Below are 21,019 nucleotides of genomic sequence, written 5' to 3' on the forward strand. Positions count from 1 at the left end.
CGGGATCGGGATCGGGATCGGGATCGGGATCGGGATCGGGACCGGGACCGGGACCGGGACCGGGATCGGGATCGCCCCTTCCTCGGGCCGGCGGCGCCGGCAGCGAGTGAGTTCGCCCGGCCCGGCCCCGGCGGGAGGGCAGAGCCGGCGCCGGCAGCGTTGGCCCTGGCCCCCCCCGGCTCCCCCCGGCCCGCCGGGCACCCCCCGCTCCGCTCCCCGAGCCCCTTTCCCCCGGCCCCGGGGCTGCGGGCCGGGCCGGCGCCATGGAGAGCAGCATGGATTTCCAGGCGGCTGCGCCCCCCGCCCCGGATCTCGGCACCGACGAGGCCCCGGAGCCGCCGGCCATGGACACGGAGGAAGGGCCGGCGGGGCGGCCCGGCGCCCCGGAGCTCCGGGCGGGTGCCGGGCGGCCGGAGGGGCCCCTCTTCATCACCCTGCAGCCTGCCTGCGGCTCCGGGCGGGACCTGCCCGCCCCCGAGGGTCAGCAGAGGGGCCTGAGGCCCAGCTCGGGGCCTGCTTCAGCCTCGGACCTCGAAGGGGGCGGAGGTGGACAAAATGAGCTTTGCCGGGACTTGGAAAAAGAGATGGAAGAGGAGGCAGCGACCGCGGGGCCGCAGGGCTCTGCCGGCTGGAAACCCAGTGCCAGGAGTACCCCTCGGGACACAGGACACCCCCGAGCCCCCAGCAGCGGCGACCTGGCCGGTATGGAGCTGGACGAGGCCCCCGAGGCCGGCACCCGCCCAGCTGGGACCGAGTGGGCCGAGGATGCAGAGGAGGAACCCTCGGAGATCCAGGGCCTGCTGGCCCAGCTCGAGACCCTCAACCCCAACCTCTGCGACCGCTCGCCCACCTCAGAGCGGGGCCCGCTGCCCTCCTCGAGCGCTGGCGCAGCCCGTCTGGCCGGCGAGCAGAGCCGGCGCAGCTCCCGGGAGTGCCAGGGCAAGTGCCGGCCCTGCCCGCTGCATGTGGCCATGGGCCGGGGCCTGGAGACGCGGCCCTGCTGCGCCCAGCACCCAGCCTGCGCCCGGCCCTGCCACGGCCTGCTCTTTGCCGAGGCTGACCGCGAGGACTTGCTGAACCTCCTGTGCTACGAGGGGGGGCTGCCTGAAGCCAGCGCCGAGACACCCTTGGCCCGCTCCGATGTCCTGGCTGGAACCAACCTGGAGATGCTGCAGGCTCAGGAGGAACTGGCCACTGTGGAGAAGCCTGAAGGGCTGGAGAGGCCGGAGAGCTCAGAGGAAGGACCTTCTGGCAGCTGGTATTATGGAGAGGGGCTCTGCGAGGTCGACTCCGCCTGCGAGGGCAATCGGGACGGTTCCCCGGAGCCAGCCTGGGTGGCCCTGCCTCCTGCTCCGGCCCTGGAGGCAGAGCAGCCAGCCCAGGGCGGTGTGACCGTGAGTGCATCGCGCACGGGCTGCGGCGGTGCGGCAGCGAGCCAGGACATGCCCCTTGGCTCTGCTCCCTCGTGAAGTTTTGGGTGGGGACAGAGGGAAGCCAGGAATGTCTTTTCCTCAGGTCTTATGGGGCCTCATGCTGCTGGGGTGCCCAGATAAGACCCTCAGTATGGCTTTGGCTCCTGCTGCCTTGAATGCAGGGGATGCTTGCATGGCGGGCTGATCCGTGCATGCCCCAGGGAAGAGGCTGGTGGGTTGGAACGGTCCCCCAGCCCCAGGACCCTGCGCTCCCCACTCCCCCTGCCTTGGGACACTGTGCCCCTCACTGTCCTGGTGCTCCCGGGGCAGCCTGGCTGAATCCCTGGGATCCCAGCCAGAGCCTCACCTGCTCTCTCGTTGCTTTGCAGAAGAGGGAACCCCCATCCTCCTGCCCAGCCTTCAAAGAGGGTGAGTTGCTTCTGTGCTCAAGCAGCAAAACCACCCAGGAGTCCTGACCCACCACCTCCTGCTCTGACCCCGAATGCAGGGGGGCCGGCGGTCCCAGCTGGGGAGGGAGCACCCAGCTTTGCACCCACACAGGGTGGGAACATGGCTGCAGACTCTGGGTGGCTTGTTCCATCCCAGCTTACCCTTTGCTGAGGAAATGGGGACGCTTCAGGGGTCGGGGAGGGGGGAAGCTCGGGCTTGGGAAGGGAGCGGGGGATGCCAGGGTGTGCTTGAGGGAAGGGGGAAGCAGCCCTGGGGTCAGTTGGTCCTGCAGTGATGCCAGGAGCCTGTCTCCCACGCGCTGACCTGCTTTGCCGTGTGTAGGAACACAGCTAACGGGCAGTAGGAGCTGGTACCCCCAGTTCTCAGAGGTGGGGGGACCAGCCCCTGCTTAGTTATTCCCGATGCCTCAGTTCCAGGCCCTTGCGACCCAGAGGATCTGCTGGACGGTGTGATTTTTGGGGCAAAGTACCTGGGCTCCACGCAGCTGGTCTCAGAGAGGAACCCCCCGACCAGCGTCCGCATGGCGCAGGCCCAGGAGGCTGTGGACAGGATCAAGGTGCAGGAGGGTAGGGGGACACGACTGCCACCAGCCTGGCTCCTCGCGGGCACGGTGCAGCGCTCGGGGGGAGCTCCCAGCCGTGGGGCAGAGACCCAGAGGAGTCCTGGCAGCAGCAGTGACCTCCCCTGGTCTCTTTGTTCTGCAGGCACCGGAGGGCGAGTCCCAGCCCATGACGGACGTGGATCTGTTTGTCTCCACACAGAGGATCAAGGTGCTCACGGCCGACACGCAGGTGAGTGGGGAACAGGAGCACCCGCATGGCTTTGGGGCTGCTGAAACCTTCCTGTTTGGCCTCGGGATCTCTGCTTTGCACCCACGCCAGTGGGGTTGAGCCCAGGGATGGCCTGTGGGTGAGTACACCCATCTGGGAAGAGACGTGTCACTGCAGCCATCCCACACAGACGCGTCGTGTCCCTCAGCTCTCTGCGTGGCTGCGGGAGGCCTCTCGTGCAAACTGCACCTCGGGGGAGCTGCTGGGTTCCCAGACCAAGCTCCAGGGAACCTAGGCTTGACATTTCTGTAGCTCTTTGCCTCAGGATTACTTTCTGCTTTATAGTAAGAGGGAATAGGTGTCTTGTCCCCCCAGCAGCACCCAGAGACACAGGTGATCGAAGGAGCTCTTTGTACCTTTTAGTGTAGACGTGGTTTCTGCCCAGCGTGTCAGAGGTGTTTGAGCTGCATCCCAGCACAGTGGTGTTTGAACCCAGACCCCTCGTGCTGGTGGCTGTGCCTGGCTGGCTCGCAGGCTGCCCACGGGGTCCGTCGGGCCGGGGAGGGCTGAACGTCTCTGCCTGCGTCCCCCTTGCCAGGAGGCCATGATGGATCACTCCCTCCAGACCATCTCCTACATCGCCGACATCGGCTCCCTCGTGGTGCTCATGGCACGCCGGAAACTGCCTCGGCGGTCGGAGGTGGCGGAGGAAAAGAGGCTCTACAAGATGATCTGCCACGTCTTCCACTCGGCCGACGTGAGGCGACACACAAGTCTCTTGGGAGAGGGGGGCAGCGCTGGGGTCCCAGGCCCTGTCCCACTGTCATGACCAGGTGTTCTGGGTCTCCGTGCTGGGGGCTCCTGACGAGCACCTAAAGGGGGAGGGAGCCCACCCTGAGCACCTCTGCAACACAGAGCGGCCCAGAGAGAATTTGGGGGAGGATTGGCACCGTAAAGGGGCCCAGTCAGGCAGGGAAGGAGCCAGGATGGTGCCTGTGCTGGGCATTGCAGGGTGCTGGCAGCTCTTGGCTCCAGTTTGCTCATGAGACTGTTGGCCCTGAGCCGTGGGCACAAACGACCCCTCTCTTTCCCCAGGCCCAGGTCATTGCTCAGGCCATTGGGCAGGCGTTCGGCGTGGCCTACCAGCACTTCCTGGAGGCCAACAGCATTGACCCGAGCGAGCTGAGCCCTCGCCAGTACAGCCGTGCCCTCGAGGACCAGGAGCAATACAATACAGAGCTGACCCACTTCTCCCGGCAGGAGAACTGCAAGGATGTAAGAGCTGCTTTGGAGGGGTGGGGACAGCGCTGGCACCTCTGTGGTCCCCTCCACGGCTTCCTGAGCAGCTGAGGTGCTCCCTACAAACCTGGGGCCCATCCCAGCTGGCTGTGAGCTCAGGACACCCGTGCTGGGGTGCCCCCATGACTCTGGTGACCATAACCCTTCTGTGCCCCAACCCAGGTCTGCATCCGGAAGCAGAAGGGAGAGATCCTGGGCATCGCCATCGTGGAGTCGGGCTGGGGGTCCATCCTGCCCACAGTGGTCATCGCCAACCTGATGCACGGGGGCCCCGCGGAGCGCTCGGGCGAGCTGAGCATTGGAGACCGCCTCATGTGCGTCAACGGGACGAGCCTGGTGGGGCTGCCCCTCGCCACCTGCCAGAGCATCATCCGGGTGAGCCGCGGCTGCGTGGGGGGGTGGCCTCCTGCCCCCACCCTGGCAGAGACAGGGACCGGCCTGAAGGTGTCTGGGAGCATCTGTAATGCCGGGGTGTCCCCCCGCCGTGCTCCTGGCGTGGGGACAGAGGGGTGATAGGAGGCTGTGGGGGCAGAGGGGGCAGGAATGTTGGGGGGTCCTGCCCATCCCATGAGCTGTGACAGTCCATGCTCTGAGTGCCTGGGAGGAAGGGGTGTGACAAGGCAGAGACAGAGCTGGGGACTAAACCTGCTGGGGCAGGGTGCAGACAAGGGCCCTGCCCAAGGAGGAGGGTGGGCGAGGAGGCAGGTGCGTGTCCTGGAGGGAACCTGTTGCATCTTGTACCCTCGGGGGCAGGAGGGAGCTGAAAGCAAGGACAGTGTGGTCTCAGGGGCAGAGTGGGACGTCTTGGACTGGATTTATAAGACCTCCCTGAGTTTGAGCATGGCCGTATCCCTGCATGTGCCTCAGTTTCCCCATTGAAAACAGGTTGCCAGTCCTCAGCCCTCCCATGAGCCACACGGCTGCATCACCCCTCTCAACCAAAGTCTGACAAAGCCCCATCCCATCTCCCAGGAGCTGAAGCACCAGACAGAGGTGACACTGAACATCGTGCACTGTCCCCCTGTCACCACAGCCGTCATCCGGCGCCCCGACTCCAAGTACCAGCTGGGCTTCTGTGTTGAGAACGGTGTGGTGAGTGCGAGTGCCCGCGGGGATGGGAGCGGAGCCGGGCCAGGGTCAGCTGAGGGCTCCAGCTGCCCGTCTGCCACAGGGACACACGGCTCTGGCTGCGTCCGCGTGGATGAGCACAGAGCTCCAGCGCTCCCCGTGCCTGCCAGGGCTGAGGTTTCACAGGGCTCTGCTGTGCCACAGCAAAAGGCTCCTCAGAATCACAGAATCATTCAGGTTGGAAAAGCCCCTCGGGATCATCGAGTCCAACCCTCAGCCCTACTCTACAAAGTTCTCCCCTACCCCACATCCCCCAACAGCTCATCCAAACGACCCTTAAACACACCCAGGGATGGGGACTCCACCCCCTCCCTGGGCAGCCTATTCCACTCTCTGACCACTCTTGCTGGGAAAATTTTTTTCCTCCTGTCCAGTCTGACCCTCCCCTGTTGCAGTTTAAAGCCGTTCCCTCTTGTTCTGTCACTAATTCCCTGGGAGAAGAGACCAGCACCAACCTCTCTACAACGTCCTTTCAGGGAGCTGTAGAGAGTGATGAGTCTCCCCTCACCTTCTCCTCCTCACACTGAACAGTCCCAGCTCCTTCAGTCGCTCCTCACAGGATTTGTTCTCCTGCAGCACTGGCAGTTGGATCTGCTCCTTAGCCATTTGCTGTCAGGGTGGTGGTTTCTTCCCAGCTTTCTTGGTGTGACCTTAGTGACATTTGTTGCTGTCCCCTGTGCCCCAGCTGCTCCCTGCTCTGGGCTGCGTTGGAAGGCAGAGAGGAGCATTTCCAGGAGCAGTGGGAGTTGGTGGGTTGGGCGGGCGGTGGCGGGGGTGGCACGGCCTCGTCACGCGCTGACCGATGCTCCCGACAGTATCGGAGACGCTGTTACCCCACGGGGGCGCGGGGAGAAGCTCTGGCTCTGCAGCCCAGGCTCGCAGGGAGCACGAGGGTTCAATGGGTGGGTGGGTGGGGGGGAACAAAAGCCTGCGGCCTGCCCTTGCCCTGCAGCTCAGCACGTGCAAAGGGACATCCCTGCCCTCGCTGCACACCCGTGGGCTGGAGGGAGGAGGCAGCACCCAAGCCCAGAGCTCTGCCCCAGAGCCTGCATGGATCTGAGGGTTTGGGTTGGTGGTCGCCATCACCCCGGGCTGTGGGCACCGCTCTGATCTCACCAGCTCCCTCCTCCCCAGATCTGCAGCCTGATGCGCGGGGGCATCGCGGAGAGAGGCGGCATCCGCGTGGGGCACCGCATCATCGAGATCAACGGGCAGAGCGTGGTGGCAACACCCCACGAGAAGATCATCCAGATCCTCACGCAGGCGGTCAGCGAGGTGAGCGGGGCCGGCGCTGGGGGCTGCTCAGGGCCCCCGTGCTGCGGGGCAGCTGTGGCCACACACGGAGCGAGCTGGGCCCAGGGTTTTGCACCTGTAGCCTGAGCCCAGCCCGGGGCTTTGGCATCTCCCAGCTGATCTGTGTGTTTCTGCCCAGGTCCACATCAAGACCATGCCAGCCTCCACGTACCGCTTACTGACCGGGCAGGAGCAGCCCCTCTTCCTCTGAGCCGCTGGAGCCCAGGCAGGAGCGAGCCCGGGGCTGCGAGGGCAGGACAAGCTCTGCCTCTGCCCCAGCACCCTCATTGGGGCCCTCTAGTTCCCAGCAGGGCCTAATCCTGCACCTCTTCGGTTTTACTCAGGACACAGTGGGAGACTCTGGGGGCCTGATACCCGTCTTGAGCAGTGTCAGGGCCTGTGGTGGAGGTTTGGGCACCTCCTCCCCCTCCATTCCACCCCTCCCTGCCTCTCAGTGCCTGCACGGTGCCTCTCCTGCTGCTTCACAGGGTCCCTTCGCCTTGGCCTTGTGCTGGCAGGAGAGGGGACCCTGTGCAAAAGGTCACCCCATCCCATGACCACAGATAGTGCTTTTACACTCACCAATGGTGCCTTTCCCCCCATGGGGATGGTGCTGGAAGCACACAGCTCCGGGGCTCGCCCCAGCACGGTTCCAGAGCAGCACTGACCCTGCACACCAGTGTGTGGGTGCAGGCTGGCACCTCCGAGGGCTCCCAGACTCAGCCTTAAGGGCAGCAGCACCCTTGGCACCTCTTCCTCCTCCCTGGCTTTGCCAGGGGCCTGGCGGGGGTGCAAACAAACTCACCTTGTTGCACCAAGCTGGGAAACTACCTCTGCTTCTCCCTGGTGCTGCCTTTAACTGCTCTGCACGCACAGCCGGGGCCCAGGGCGCAGGGTCACAGCCCTTGGGGCTGTCCTTGGGCACAGTGAAAGGGAACGCAGCCCTGCCCGGTCCCACACCCCAGGGAGCCTCAGGGACCAGCCCCTGGTGATGTGTTTTTTCATGAGAGGGTCTCTGGGCCCCTACGGCCGAGGCAGCGCTGACCTGACTTTGCCTGTGTGCTTGGTTGATGTAAAAATAAAAAGTTTTGGGGCACATGGGAGGCTGCGTTTCAGGCGCCCTGGCTGGGCTGCAGCAGAGGAGGCTCAGCTCGGGGGGCTGTGCCCTGGGCCTGCTGCGCTGCCAGACCTTGGCACACCCCGAGGCTCAGTCCCGCACTGATGCCACGTGGCTGCGGAGGTGTCTGGGGCCCAGCCGGGCCACCCCACTCCAGGGGTTTCCTCAGCACAGACGGAAACAGCCCGTCCTGATCACAACATCCCTTTTATTCCAGCAGCAGAGCCCATGGCCAAAAGGGGGAAGGAGGCACTTGGTGGTGCAGAGTGGTGAGGGGTACAGCAGGATTAGACCCAGCCTGGCCAGGGGGTGCTGCATGGCACTGCCTGGGCTGTCGCGTGGGGCTGCAGCAGGGCTGGCCCAAGGCGGGGACGAAGGCCAGCGGTGCCACTACACGTCTGTAGCTGGGCCCCACTCGTAGCCTTCATCCTGGTCTGAGTCATCCCTGGCCCGTGTGAACCTCTTCCTCACAGCCTCGTGCTCGTATTCCCTGGGGGGACGAGAAGCAGCGGTGCTGCCTCTGCCACCCGGTCGGGATGGGCGGCAGGGACAGTCCCCTGCTAGGCAGGGTCTGGCCAGGCAGAGCTGGCACTGAGAGCCCGGCAGGCCCTTCCCAGCCCCCCGTTGGCTGTTTCAGCCCCCAGCCGGCCCCGGGGCACAGGGTACCTGATGCTGTCGTAGTGCCGGCTCTGCCGCTGCTGCTCGGTCACCTGGGAAAGACCAGAGAGACGGGGGGTCAGAGGTAGGGGCAGGATTTGTGCCCCAGCCTGGGGCTGGGCTGTTTTCCCAGAGCTGGGCAGGGATGTGCAGCTGGACCTGCAGCAGCTGGAGATGTGACCCTGCCTGTGCCACAGGGGAGAGGAATTAGCCCAATTAGCCACCGTAGCCAGGCACTGTGCCACCCCCCACTGCCCCACCAGCTCCTCGTACCAGTATGGGGGGACCCACCTGCTCGCTCAGGACGTGGCTTGGGACCACCGGTGCTGGCTCGGAGGAGCGGGCCAGCCCAGGCTGGTCATAGACCTCCTCTGCCTCACCATCGGTGTAGGCACCCGCCTCGCCATCCGTGTCGTCGTAGTCACTGTTGGCGTGACTGTCGCAGCTCAGGTACCCCGAGGCCGCCGCGCTTGGCGGGTTCAGCAGGTCCAGACTGTCCTCCAGTGCCACGTCTGCCTGCAGGGTGGGGGTGACACAGACCTGGGACCCCAGGTGTGGGGGTGCCAGGTGCGTGGCCCCGGCCCCTGCCCCGCTGCAGCCGCAGCAGGCTGAGCCTGGCCACAGGGCTCCCGCGCCCCGTACCTGCTCCACCGCTGTCCACACAGGCTGGCTCTGCTGCGTCCTGATGATGTCCTTGATCGCCTCGTACCAGGTGTTGCTGCTGCCGCCGAGGCTGACGGTGGCGGTGAAAAGGTGGCTGCAGTACTTCTTCATCTTGCTGGCCTGGGCGTAGAGGCGCCGGGAGCTCTTCCTGGAGTCGGGCGCCAGCCACTGGCGCATGGCCTTGATGCCCTGACGGCTCTCGGGCTCGCAGAACACCACCACCGGGTAGTACTGCACGTAGTTGAGACGCTCCACGGCCGAGGGCGTGATGTCCAACAAGGCATGCTTGTCCTGGGGCAGGGCACGGCCATCAGCCCCGCTGGGGACAGGGACAGAGGCCGTGGGCTCCCCACCAGGCCCTGGCCCACCTGGCTCCAAGGACATGGGAAAGGTCTCTCACCTTTTCTGTGATCTGCCGCACCGAGTCCAACTTGATGACCTTGGACGATGCCCCGTCTCGGGGCACGCTCGCTGCAGGACACAGAGACATGGCGTGAGAGGGGCTGGGGATGATGTGGCACCTCAATACGAGAGAGATCTCAGGTGCTGGAGCGAGGGCAGAGGAGGGCAACGAGGCTGGGGAAGGGTCTGGAGAATAAATCCTGTGAGGAGTGACTGAAGGAGCTGGGACTGTTCAGTGTGAGGAGGAGAAGGGGAGGGGAGACTCATCACTCTCTACAGCTCCCTGAAAGGACGTTGTGGAGAGGTTGGTGCTGGTCTCTTCTCCCAGGGAATTAGTGACAGAACAAGAAGGAACGGCTTTAAACTGCAACAGGGGAGGTTCAGACTGGACATGAGGAAAAAATGTTTCCCAGAAAGAGTGGTCAGAGAGTGGAATAGGCTGCCCAGGGAGGGGGTGGAGTCCCCATCCCTGGGTGTGTTTAAGGGTCGTTTGGATGAGCTGTTGGGGGATGTGGGGTAGGGGAGAACTTTGTAACAGAGTCGGGCTGATGGTTGGACTCGATGATCCCGAGGGTCTTTTCCAACCTGAATGATTCTGTGATCTCTGGCAGCCCCAGGCTGGGTCTGGCTGTGCCTGGCCCCAGGGCTGTGTCCCCCGAGGGAGGGGCATGGCTGGGGCCTGGCTGGTACTGTGATGCATGGGGAGAGGGTGAATGAGTCCAGGAAGGTGTTGGGGTGTCACAGGGAGGGGGCAGTGGGGCAATATCGGGACAGAGCTGCAGGTAAAAAGCTCCCACACATCCTGGACACTGAGGGTGCAGCTCCTGGATACAATTTCCCCCTGGCAGGGTGGGCACTTACGGGCAATCTCGAACAGCTCGGGCAGCTCCGTGCTCAGCTTCTGCATGGCGACGTCTGCAATGGGGCCCAGGATCACCACCGGCCGCTTGAAGTTGGCTGTGAGGAAAAGACAGATCAGCTCCAGGAGGCTGCGGGTGAGGGCAGAGCTCACAGAACCCAGGCGTCCAGTCCTGCTCCTCAAGGTGCCCGTGGGCCTGGGACTCACCCTGCCCCTCCCAGGAGAGTGGAGCCCACCAGCACCCGCAGCGGGGTGGGTCGGGGCAATGGGGACCCAGCCCTGGTGCCCACCTTCCTTCAGGACCACCCTCTCGTACGGCGGGTAGCGGCCCTGCTTTGTGAGAGCACACAGGTCCTCCCGGCTCTTTCGCAGCATCTTCTTGGCCCCCCGCAGGCCCCGCAGCTTCCAAAACTCAGCCCGTGCCCCGGAGGGGTTGGCACCAGACGTGGCTTTCAGCACCGACTCCAGGCTGGCGATCTGTTCGGCCCTGGGAGGACAAAGGACTCAGGACCTGGAGCCTCCGGATTTACCCCTGGCTTTGTCTCTCTTGGCTCTGAGGAGCGGGACAGAAGCCAGCGTTCCTGCTCAGTGGCGCAGCCAGATGAGCCTGTGGTGGCCTCTTCCCTCCAGGACCTTGGACAACCAGACTATCCCCTGAGAAGGATTTCACTGGCTCATGCTTCCCACTGCTGCCCCACCACCCCTTGCCCTGCTCCTTAGTGGGCCCACCACTCCTGTCCCCATCCCACTGGGGAACCTTCCCCTGGAAGCTGCGCCAGGGCAGGGTCAGACTGGCTCTTAGGAAGGATTTCTTTGCAGAAGGGGCTGTTGGGCGTTGGAATGGGCTGCCCAGGGCAGGGGGGGAGTCCCCATCCCTGGAGGGGTTGAAGAGTCGGGTTGACCCAGCGCTGAGGGATCTGGTGGAGTTGGGAACGGTCAGGGTGAGGTTCATGGTTGGGCTGGAGGAGCTTCAAGGGCTTTTCCAACCGAGATGATTCTGTAATTCTGTGATTCTGTGGATCTGATCACCTTGGGGCCATTCCTGGCTCCATCCCTACCTGCTCCGGTTGGGGATGATGCCCTTGTCCTGCTCCTGCAGGTCCCTGCCCATGCGTGCAGCCAGCCAGCTCCCCAGCCTGCCCCGGTACATGGTGTCCAGCACGTGGAAGACGTCCCCACGGGTGAAGCTGAGCCCCGACGGTGTGTCCTTCTCGAAGTCGAAGTGTGTCCGGATGTAGAATGAGTCACCCACGTTGGATGAGATCATCTTCCTGTAAACTGGAGCCCAGGGTGAGAGGGACCATCAGGGGAAGAGGTGGCTGAGGAGGAAGATGCTGGAGAGGAAGGTGCTAGAGGGATCTGGGAAGGAGCTAGGCTGTCCAGGAGCCTCCACATTAGTCCTTGCTGCTAAGGAGGGTTCTGGGGACACCTTTTCCTCCCATGGCTCTCTCAGGCATGCTGGGGACAGCAGGACCCGACCCCCCAGCACACACTGGGCTCTCCAGGCTGAGCCATGGTGCCCCTGTGCTCCAGGATGCTGAGGCACAAATGGGGCAGGGATGGTCTGGTCCCCTCCCATCACCTCTCTGGAGGAGGAGGAGGAGGGTGCAGGGAAAAAGGACCACCCTGCAGGGCCAGAAAGGGCCATGGCAAGTCCAGCGCTCTGATGCTTGCTCAGAAGAGACAGAGGATGGAGAGGCACAAGCCCAGGATGTGTCTGGTCGTCACTCACTGTCCTGCTTGCTCTGGGTCCACAGCGTGATATCCTCGCCCAGCGGCAGGCTCATGAGATACTCCACAGCCTCCTCCCGGGTCAGGTTCTGGAAACTGGTGTCATTCACCTGCCGTGGAAAACGCTCAGCCACGGCCCCGCCAGCAGGACAGAGGGGGTGGGTACCCGCAGGGACCCCACGGACAGCAGTGCCCAGGGCAGGGTGGGAGAGGGAACTGGTCCCTGTCACCCAAGTGCCTGCCACAACCCCCAGTAACCCTGGAGAGGGCTTCTGGGCCAGCTGAGGTGGTGCCTGGACCCCTCTGGGTGTTAGCATGGTGCTGGAGACAGGACCACCCCCTTGGGCAGTGCCACACAGCCAGCCCGATGGGTCCAGGCCATGGGCACCAGCACTGACCCAAAATGGTGCCCAGCAAGAGAAATGCAAACCCTGGGCAGGTATCAGACCCAAGAGGGATGGGGCCAGGCTGGGCGCAGCAGCGTCCAGAGCCACTCCCAGCCCCAGGTACCTGCAGGATCTGGTCCCCTTCCTGGACACCCTGGCTGTCGGCAGGGCTCCCCTCTTGCACGCTCGACACGAAGATGCCCACGTCATTCCCGCCGGCCAGCCGCAGCCCGACGCTCTTGCCCTTCACAAAGTGCACGACCCTGGAGTCGGAGCTGTACCTGCCCCAGGGGAAGCCACGGTCAGCCCAGCAGTGACATCCTGGGGACAGCACAGGGGGTCACCAGCCCTGGGACCCCAACCACAGAGAGCAGCAGCTCCCCGTCTCCCCCAGCCATTCCCCACCAGCGCTGGCAGACGTACCCGTCCTTGCGGGCAGCTCGGGCAGCAGGGCTGGCGTGGGGGCTGCAGCAGCCATCCCCCTCCACAGCTCCCAGCAGGTCTGCAGGGAGGGAAGGTGGGTCCAGGAGGCGGCAGCGGCGGCACCGCTGTTGGGGCAGCCGAGGCACAGCGAGACCTGGCGCGGCTCTGCCGGGGGGGACGTGGAGGAGCCCGGAGCCCACTCAGTGCCCTTCACTCCCCCAGCCTGATCTGAGCTCACTCACCAGGGCCCCGAGCACCGTCAACGATCGTGTCAGCTGCAGGGTCCCTGTTCGAACGTCTCCTCTCCCTGGAACAAAGTTGGGGCAGGATTTAGGCAGGTCACGGAGGCAGGCGCTGGACGAGCACAGGCAGGTAGCGCCGAGTGGGCAGCGGGGACAGCGGAGCAAGCTGGGGGCTAAATGGCAGTTCCACCTCCAGGGTGAACCAGATCCAGGACGGAGGAGAACCAGCCCCTCCAGACAGGCAGAGGACATGGGGGGGTCTGATGGGGGAAAGTGGGGCTCATGGGGCCAGAGTGGGGCTTACGGTGGTGAATTCATCCTGGCAGCAGCTGGAGGTTGTAGGGAGGTCTCAGGGGATGGCGGATGGGACGGTTCAGACTCAATGTCGGAGATATCTGAGCAACAGGAGAGAAGATGCATTAGTGACGTCCAGTCCTTATGCTGCGTGTTTGGCCCCCAGCCCCGTCACCGTGTCCCCTCACCATCCATCCGGGAGCTGTCGCTCTGGCTGTCTTCTACATCAGGGATGTTGACCAGGAACTGCCGGTGGTCCCGGAGGATGAGCAGGGTCAGGGTGCCCTCTGTCCGCTCGATGAGCTGCTGGGTGTCAGCCAGGGACATGTCCTCGCTGGCCACCCCATTGATCTGGAGGGGGCAGAGCCGGAGGCCTCAGGGCACTTGCTCCTGGGAACGCCGCCACCAGGAAAGCCCCGCTTGAATGGGATGCTCCGACTGGTGCCTCCCCGGTCCCTTCCCAGCCCCTCCAGCCCGGCCCCAGCTCCCGGGGCTTCAGTTATCCTGGGCTGCATCCCCATTCCTGGCTGCCTCCCAGTGGGACCTCATCCTGCACAGAGGAAACAAATCAGCGAGGCTAATTAACTCCCACCTTAGCTTCAGGGGGGTCCTGCACAGAAGCAGGAGCTGCAGAGACCCGCTCAGATGCCCGAAGCTCAGTTTTACTTTGACCTTGGCCCCATGCTGTCCTTCCACACGCTGGACTGGTGCCGGGGAGGCAGTCCCCAAGCAGACCATGGCGCTATGATCTCCCCGAGGTGCATCAGCTTTCCCATCAGATTGCTGGGATGAAATCCCTCCTGTTTGCCCCATAGTTGCTTTGGCCCCACTTCCCAGTAGCCACAGGCCTGCCTGGCCCATGTGTGCAAATGAATCGTCTCCCTCCCTCTATTTCCTCCTCCCCAAATACTTTAAGCAACGTTTCACTTGACACACCCTGAGCACCTGAGCTCCTCGGCCAACTGCTCCCCCAGCGGGGACACGCACAGTGGCCGGGAACCACGTCCCGTGGGGACAGTGGAGCAGACATGACCCTGCTGGGGCAGCGGGACAAGCCACCATCCCTGGTTGAACGCTGCGGGGCTGCCTCAACCAGCCAGCCTTGACATTGCGGGGAGTGGGTCCCCGAGAGCCCACGTGGGGACCCTGGTGACAGCTGGGGAGCTGGGGCAGGGCGCGGGCACCTTTGCAGGCAGCCGAGAGAAGCACAATCTTGGCTTGTCCCCTGCAGTGACACTAGCCAGGGATGAGCCATCTGGAGAGGGGCAGATGAGATCCCCAGCCAGTGCTGTGTGCCCCGTGGGTCCCCATACCTTCAGGATGAGGTCTCCCTCCTGCAAGGAGCTGCCCTTGGCCGCCAGCCCGCTCTCCACTATGTGCTTGATGAAGAGCTGACTTCCCAGCTTCAGGCCATACTCTGCAGCAGAGAGAGTCCATGACAGTGCCACAGCCAGGCAGATGCAGGACCCCCTCGAGGTCCCCCCTCGCTACCACCCCCACAAGCCCACTCTGGCTCCCCCTGGGGCACTAGCAAGCCCCAAAGCTGAGTTCTGCAACCCCAGGCTGAGGCCTGGCAGGTCTGGTGCACCCAGCACAGACCCTGGCACCCAACCTGCCATCGCCTCCTCCCCAGGGGAATGCAGAGTCACAAATCAGGTGACAAGACCCAGGGACAGAGGGAGTGGGAGGGTCCCACCTTCATTCTGCTTCTGCTTCACCAGGACCGATGTGATGGGCTTCATCGGCACATCCCGGTGCGGCAGCCGCTTGAAGCCTGACACCAGGACCAGCCCGTTGGTGTCCCCTTCGTGGCTGAGGCCGTTGGCAGAGCGGTGCCGGCTGTAGCCCCTCCGATCTGAGCCGCTGCCAGGGCTCTGCCTCCAGTGGCTGCTGTCCTGGCTTCGCCTCCGGCTCCGGGACACCGCCTTGGGGTGGCGGCGGTCATCCTGGTGGTGGCCAGAGCTTCTCTCGCTGGATGAGTCCCCGTCGTAGCCCTGGCTGTGGTCCAGGTCATCCCGGGAGTGGTGCAGGGCTGGATCCACACCACGCAACCCGTAGTCCTCATCCGAGTCACAGTGCCGGGGCACAGTGGGGGACCCAGGGCTGCTCTTGCTCGCAGGGAGGTGGACTTTCTTTGGTCTTTTCAGTGTCTGCAGGTGGAAAGTGAGAACAAGAGGATGGGGGGTGCAGCTGTCTCTGCCAGGAGATATTTCTACAGTAATTTCCAAGCCCCAGACAGAAACCCTGGAGTGTGTGGGACAGGGGAGCCAGGACGGGGACAGGCACAGTGCAGTCCCGTGCATGACGCCAGCCCCTGTCTCACTGCAGGGCACACTCACGATGTTGGCGATCTTGCCACAGGTTTTAAGTGTCTGGATGGCGAAGGAGGACAAGACATTATCCATGGAAAGGCCGTTCACCATCACGATGTGATCCTTCCTCCTGTGAGGGAAAATGCAGCCGTGGCTTTGCCCCAGGTGCAGTCCCCAGCAGTGGGAGCTGGCAGGGTGGCGAGGGCACCCGTTGCCCCAGGGGGACCCCATCCCATCCAGGCAGGGTGGCAGCAGTGCTGGCCCTGTCCCAGCAGAAGCTATTTGCTGCCCTTCCTGTCCCCGTTGACAGCAAGCACCCCCCGTGTCCCCGTACACTCACTGCAGCCGGCCCACCGCCGGTCCCCCAGCCACCACATCCGAAACAACCACCGCTGTGTCCCCGGTAATCCTGTTGGGACGGTCCCGGCCTCCAGAGACAGCGAAGCCAAAGCCCCGTTGAGGGTCCTGGCAAGGACAGGCAGAGAGGGGTCAGGCAGAGCCGGCCCCACAGACCCCATCCCCTCCCCTCCCCTCCCGCAGCCACCCTGGGCCCCACTCACCTTGCTCAGTGTCACCGTGTGCTGCTCCCAGATCACCATCTCCTCCATGGTGACCACCCGCCAACGCACACGAGGGAGGGCGAGCGCAGCAGCCGGCTGGCGTGGCAGCCCCTGACCGGCGCCCGGGGGTGCAGACCGGCTCCAGCTCCTCTTTGCAGCTGCTGGCCCCTTCCTCAATCCCACTCCAGGCTGCAATGAAGAGCAGAAGCAAAGCTGAGCAGCAGGCACCAGGGACCGAGAGGGTGCAGGGGACCGAGCCCCTCACAGTGCCCGGGCACCCAGCAGCTGTGTCTCACCCCGGCAAACCTCACACGCGAGCTGGTTCTGAAAGCCAGAGCTGCTTCCATGCAGCATGAAATCACCCCCTCAGGAGGTCCATCTGGGTCCCCTCGGACGTGTGTCCACAGAAGGGGAGGTTTTACGCGGGGCACGCAGGTCACAGAATCATCTCAGTTGGAAAAGCCCTTGAAGCTCCTCCAGCCCCACCATGAACCTCACCCTGACCGTTCCCAACTCCACCAGATCCCTCAGCACTGGGTCAACCCGACTCTTCAACCCCTCCAGGGATGGGGACTCCCCCCCTGCCCTGGGCAGCCCATTCCAACGCCCAACAACCCCTTCTGCAAAGAAATCCTTCCTAAGAGCCAGTCTGACCCTGCCCTGGCACAGCTTGAGGCCATTCCCTCTTGTCCTGGCGCTGGTTCCTTGGCTCAAGAGACTCCTCCCCCCTCTCTGCACCCTCCTTTCAGGGAGTTGGAGAGGGCCAGGAGGTCTCCCCTCAGCCTCCTCTTCTCCAGACTAAACAACCCCAAATGGTCAGGACTCATCTCCACAGCTGGGACCATCTGCCCACACCTTGTGGTCCCACTCCCCTCCCTCCTCCCAGGAGCCAGCAGACCCCAGGGTGCTGCTTCGGACGGTGCTTCAGTGCCCTCCTGCCCCCCTGCTCTGGGCTCTGGCACAACGGGTGGAGCTGGCAGCTCTGCCAACCACTTCAGGAGCACCACTGTCCCGACTTCACCCTTTGATTTCCCAGGGTTTTCCCCAAATCCAGCGCTTTCCACCTAGGACAGACAAGCCTGACTGACAGGGTGACATCCTGTCTGGACTGAGACGCCTGGGATGGGCCCAGGGGTCCCCTCCATCAGCTCCTGGCTCCCCAGAGGAAATGTCATCGTGAACCCGGAGAGATGTGGGATCCCTGCATGGGGTGGGGGACAGCGGGCCCAGAGCATCCTGCGACTTCCCATGGGGTGGGACAGGAAGGAGCCAGTTTGATCAGGGATTCAAAGGGTCCAGGTTTACCTGGGCCATTGCACACGCCAAGGAAACCCTGGTGAGACCATCAAGTGATTCTCCAGGGCGATGGGGACAGGAAAGCCAACAGCCCAGTGCGATGCCACCACCACCACCAGGTCCTCACCCCTCCAACTGGTGCAGGGACCGGGGAGGACAGACCCAAACCCATCGCCTGCCCATGCCAACTCCAAGCCCACAGCCAGAGCGGGTGGAACACCCCCCCCCCACCAGCCGGGCTGCCCCCGGCACAGGGCCGTTCCTGCCCCAGGCGCTCGGGGGCTGGCAGCACCTGGCCTGGTCCCAGCCCCGGCAAGGCCACAGCCACGGGCACGGGCACAGCCACAGCCCATCAGAGGCACAACGGGCCACAGACACCGGCCCTGCCGGGTCTGGGGTAGGTTGCCCTTGGGCCACCATTGGGGATTGGCCAGCAGCTCGGCCGGGGGAGGTCTGGCCAGTGCTTATGGGCCAACAGCTCCCCAAAATGAGACCCGGGGAGCCCTGGGGAGGGACGGTGTAATCATTCACCCAGGCGTCAGAAATAGCCCCAGCCAGCCTGGCTGCAAGCCAGTGAGCGTGGAGGGCAGAGTCCGGGTTTCCACTCTGCGTCATGAGCCGCTGGGACCAGCCCGAGTGCCCACCCGCCACCCACCAGTGCTCAACACGTGGGGAAACGTGTGCCCAGGCAGTAGCTGGGGCTGAGCGGGGCCCCAGTATGGTGGCACCTATAGTCCTGTCCTGGCACTTATAAGACTGCTAATAAACAGGAGACCCCAGCACGGTGGTGGGGTGCTTCCCTGCCGGATCAGTGAGCTGAACGGGCAGGTCCCTTCTCAGCCGTGTCACCAGTGTCCGTTGGTCAGTGCTTATGGACACTCTGGACTACCTGGATGCCTGCAGGTGACAAGGTGTGAGCCACAGGTCACAGGGACCTCGACTGTGGGGCAACCAGAGCATCCCCCCCACCCCGGGGTGATGGTTCATCTGCCAGAGCCGACCCCACTGCCACCCAACACAGCCTCTCACTGTCCCCAACCGGCTCCCACTGCTCCCCTGTCACCAGGGCACCATAAATTGGCCACACACCTGCATCCCGCTGCCATCCATGGCTCTCCATGGGCAGCGGCAGTCTGGGGTGGGGGAGACACCACGGAGACAGTAGCAGCTCCCATCTCACCAGCCAGCACAGGCAGCACCCATGGTGCCACCAAGCCCCTGTCCTGTCCCCAGTCTCCCCCTCGAGACCTGGTGTAGGGCCTGTCCAAGCCGAAGGCCGAGGCTGGGAGCCGGAGGAGCCGGCTCGGCCGGTTTCCAACAGAAACCAACCAGCCCGCACCTGAAATGGCCCCGCCGGGAGAGGCAGTATCTGAGCAGAGCTGACCACGGCCCAGCCCAACACACCCGACACCAAGTACTGGCACCATGGGGAGCCCCACACACCCCACTCTGCCCCCCACACAGCGTGGCTGGCATCTCCCAGGGTTTTTAGTACGAAATTAAGCCTGGGCTGTACTGGGGCAGCTCATCCCACTGCAAGGTCTCTGATTCAGGGCTGTGCCTGGCCCCAGGTGACACCACCCGCATGTCCACCGTGGGGACAGCAACGAGTGGGGAGGTTATTTACACGAAAGTGATGTACCCTGCCCACCCAGCCTTGCCCCACGGCCATCCCCACCACCCATAACCTGTTTCCCAACCCCCCCACCGATGGGGGTCCTCAATTTGGGACCCCAAAGCTTTCCCGGGATCAGGGGGGTCCCTGGTCTCAGCCAGTGCTGCAAAACCACTCGTCCCCTGTCTGGTCCTGGCTGTGCAGGATCCCCCCAGAAGCTCCTCTAACCCAACCGCACCCACAACACAATGCCCTGATCCTGACCCCCCACTCTGGGACACGGGTCTCTGGAAGGTCTGACCCAGCCAGGGTGTAAATCAGTAGGATGGCGGCACATCCTCCAGCCCTTGGGGTGCGGAGCTGTGGCGGCAGGGTCCCAGGATCCCTCCCGGGTCTCTCCCTGCCATTGGGGCAGAACTCCAGGAGGGTCACCGGGTCCTGGCGCCACCCAAAGAGGGACAAAGCATGGCCACTGCCCCAGGTGAAAGCACGGCTGGATCCCTGTTCGCAGCCAGGGAGCAGGGCCGGCAGATCCCGGGGGACAGGATTAGGCACTCACCGAGCCTCCGATCGGACCAGGAAGGAGCTGAGCTCCCGGGCTGGTGGTGGTGTCACTCCAGGTTGCCTTGTGTAACCCTTTGTGGGCCAGACGCTGCCTGCAGGAGGGAAGGAGGAGGAAGGGGGTCCCGGGACAGGTTCCTGGGCACAGCTCGAGTCACGGGGGCTGTTCCTGTTGTTCTCCACAGTGCTGGTGGTTCAGCCACGTCCACTCGCCCCCCACCCAGCCCTGGGCAGGGACAGGCTCACAGGATGCAGGTGGTGGCAGTGCCTGGGGACAGGGATCCTTTCCCCCCTCCCCACCAGCCTGACCCTCTCCAAAGAGGTCGTGGGGCTCTGTTCCAACCTGCACTGCCCTGAACCCCCAAACCCTCCCAGCAGCCCTGCTTGGGCATCCCTGGGGGGACCAAATGGCCTCACCCATGTGCCCCAAGAGGGGACAGGGATGGTGGCCAGTCTGGGGCTTCAGGTCCTGGGGGAGGGGGTGGGGGGTGGATGACCCTGCTGATGGCTGCCATCCCCTCTCCTCCCCTTCCTCCTTCCTCTGCCCCCCACCTGGGGACCAGGCCCACGCCATTCCTCTTTCCGCGGGGTCGCTTTCCTGCAGTGACACAAATCAGCTCCACGCCTTGGCTCTCCGTCCAGGCTGCAGCTTCCAGCCGGGGTCGGTACCGATGCCGCAGGAGGAGGTCACAGCCCTGCAGCGGGGCGTCACGGGGGGACCAGTTCCTCCTGAACCCCCCGGCCACCAGCCGCCACCCCGGCGCTGGAGACATGGAGCCACCGCCTTCCCCACCGCTCCTCAGGCCGGATCAAGTGGCTCCTTCTCGCTGAAGCCCCCGGCCAGCCCCGAGGGGAGGACGGAGCCGCTCCCGTCCAGGCGGCCGCCGCTCCCCGGGCCCGGCCGCAGCCTCCCCGGCCGCTCTGGGGCCACCGGCTGCCCTCCCGTGCAGGGACGCGGCCCGGAGCACCCCGGGCAGGGGGACAGTGACGCCGCCGAGCAGCCTCGTTAGAGCCGCCGGTACCTTCCCCGGCTGCGCCGAGGGCTGGGCGTTCGTGCCGAGCCGGTTTCCCGGCTGGGGCTGCCCGTGACACGTTTGTCCCCCGGGGTCGGGGATCGGGGCACGCTGGCGGGAAGAGTCCAGCCCGGGAGAACCGGCGGGGCCGGCCCGGGCTGACCCGCACCCGGGGGCTGACCCGCATCCCGAGGCCTCCCCGGGCCGCGCCGCGGTGCCACTAGATGGTGCCACGGGCCGGGCTCGCCGCGGGGCCGGGAGGAGCCGGGGCCCGGCCCGGGGCGGGGAGCGGCGGCGGCGCCGAGCGGGGTCGGGGCGGCCCATCCCCAGGGCCTCCCGGAGGGAGAGCGCCCGCTGCGCGGCGGCGCGGCAGGCCCGGCCCGGCGGCTGTCGCGGCTCCGGGAGGGAACCCGCCGAGCGGGAGGGCGCGGAGGCGGTGCCCGGCACCGGGAGGGCCCCGGTCCCGCGGGAGCCCAAGCGGGGCGCACCGGGGCCTCGGCCGCACGGAGCCTGGC

At 64.7% G+C, this 21,019-nt stretch overlaps 2 protein-coding genes across 5 annotated transcripts; one reads left to right on the forward strand and one right to left on the reverse strand.

Annotated features, from left to right (window-relative positions):
- The first annotated feature begins 15 nt into the window (after positions 1 to 15).
- On the forward strand, positions 16 to 7,474 carry APBA3 (amyloid beta precursor protein binding family A member 3). Of its 4 annotated transcripts, none has more exons than XM_074808916.1 (11): positions 16 to 106; positions 288 to 1,394; positions 1,802 to 1,841; positions 2,294 to 2,439; positions 2,588 to 2,674; positions 3,252 to 3,410; positions 3,749 to 3,928; positions 4,115 to 4,327; positions 4,925 to 5,044; positions 5,124 to 5,257; positions 5,455 to 6,206. In XM_074808916.1, the coding sequence occupies exons 2-11, from the start codon at positions 345 to 347 to the stop codon at positions 5,564 to 5,566; spliced, it is 2,241 nt and encodes a 746-aa protein (XP_074665017.1). In that variant the 5' UTR covers positions 16 to 106; positions 288 to 344; the 3' UTR covers positions 5,567 to 6,206. The 4 variants fall into 4 exon arrangements, with proteins under 4 accessions (XP_074665017.1, XP_074665015.1, XP_074665018.1 ...); XM_074808917.1 differs by lacking the exons at positions 5,124 to 5,257; positions 5,455 to 6,206 and adding exons at positions 1,634 to 1,648; positions 6,215 to 6,355; positions 6,513 to 7,474 and having other exon boundaries at positions 95 to 1,430; XM_074808914.1 differs by having other exon boundaries at positions 81 to 1,394.
- A 204-nt stretch (positions 7,475 to 7,678) lies between these two features.
- Positions 7,679 to 20,269, reverse strand: TJP3 (tight junction protein 3). The gene is made up of 21 exons (XM_074808937.1): positions 20,044 to 20,269; positions 19,490 to 19,586; positions 16,020 to 16,208; positions 15,800 to 15,924; positions 15,487 to 15,589; positions 14,844 to 15,297; positions 14,461 to 14,564; positions 13,336 to 13,498; positions 13,158 to 13,248; positions 12,854 to 12,918; positions 12,612 to 12,690; positions 12,313 to 12,469; positions 11,804 to 11,912; positions 11,130 to 11,349; positions 10,362 to 10,558; positions 10,074 to 10,169; positions 9,211 to 9,281; positions 8,790 to 9,101; positions 8,439 to 8,663; positions 8,157 to 8,200; positions 7,679 to 7,980 (listed from the first exon to the last, which is right to left on the reverse strand). Exons 1-21 carry the CDS (start codon positions 20,262 to 20,264, stop codon positions 7,881 to 7,883), a joined length of 3,222 nt encoding a protein of 1,073 aa, XP_074665038.1. The 5' UTR covers positions 20,265 to 20,269; the 3' UTR covers positions 7,679 to 7,880.
- Positions 20,270 to 21,019: the final 750 nt, after the last annotated feature.

This window comes from Strix aluco, chromosome 29, assembly GCF_031877795.1.
Source record: "Strix aluco isolate bStrAlu1 chromosome 29, bStrAlu1.hap1, whole genome shotgun sequence".
Lineage (NCBI taxonomy): Eukaryota > Metazoa > Chordata > Aves > Strigiformes > Strigidae > Strix > Strix aluco.

Excerpts from the sequence above, each read along its gene's own strand:
- APBA3 (XM_074808917.1), top strand. The coding sequence starts at position 264 with ATGGAGAGCAGCATGGATTTCCAGGCGGCTGCGCCCCCCGCCCCGGAT. Across the intron at positions 3,929-4,114 it reads GGCAGGAGAACTGCAAGGAT|GTCTGCATCCGGAAGCAGAA; the intron begins GTAAGAGCTGCT and ends GCCCCAACCCAG. Across the intron at positions 6,356-6,512 it reads TCACGCAGGCGGTCAGCGAG|GTCCACATCAAGACCATGCC; the intron begins GTGAGCGGGGCC and ends GTTTCTGCCCAG.
- TJP3 (XM_074808937.1), bottom strand. The coding sequence starts at position 20,264 with ATGTCTCCAGCGCCGGGGTGGCGGCTGGTGGCCGGGGGGTTCAGGAGG. Across the intron at positions 11,913-12,312 it reads AAGGGGACCAGATCCTGCAG|GTGAATGACACCAGTTTCCA; the intron begins GTACCTGGGGCT and ends TTTCCACGGCAG. Across the intron at positions 8,664-8,789 it reads TGTGGACAGCGGTGGAGCAG|GCAGACGTGGCACTGGAGGA; the intron begins GTACGGGGCGCG and ends CCCACCCTGCAG.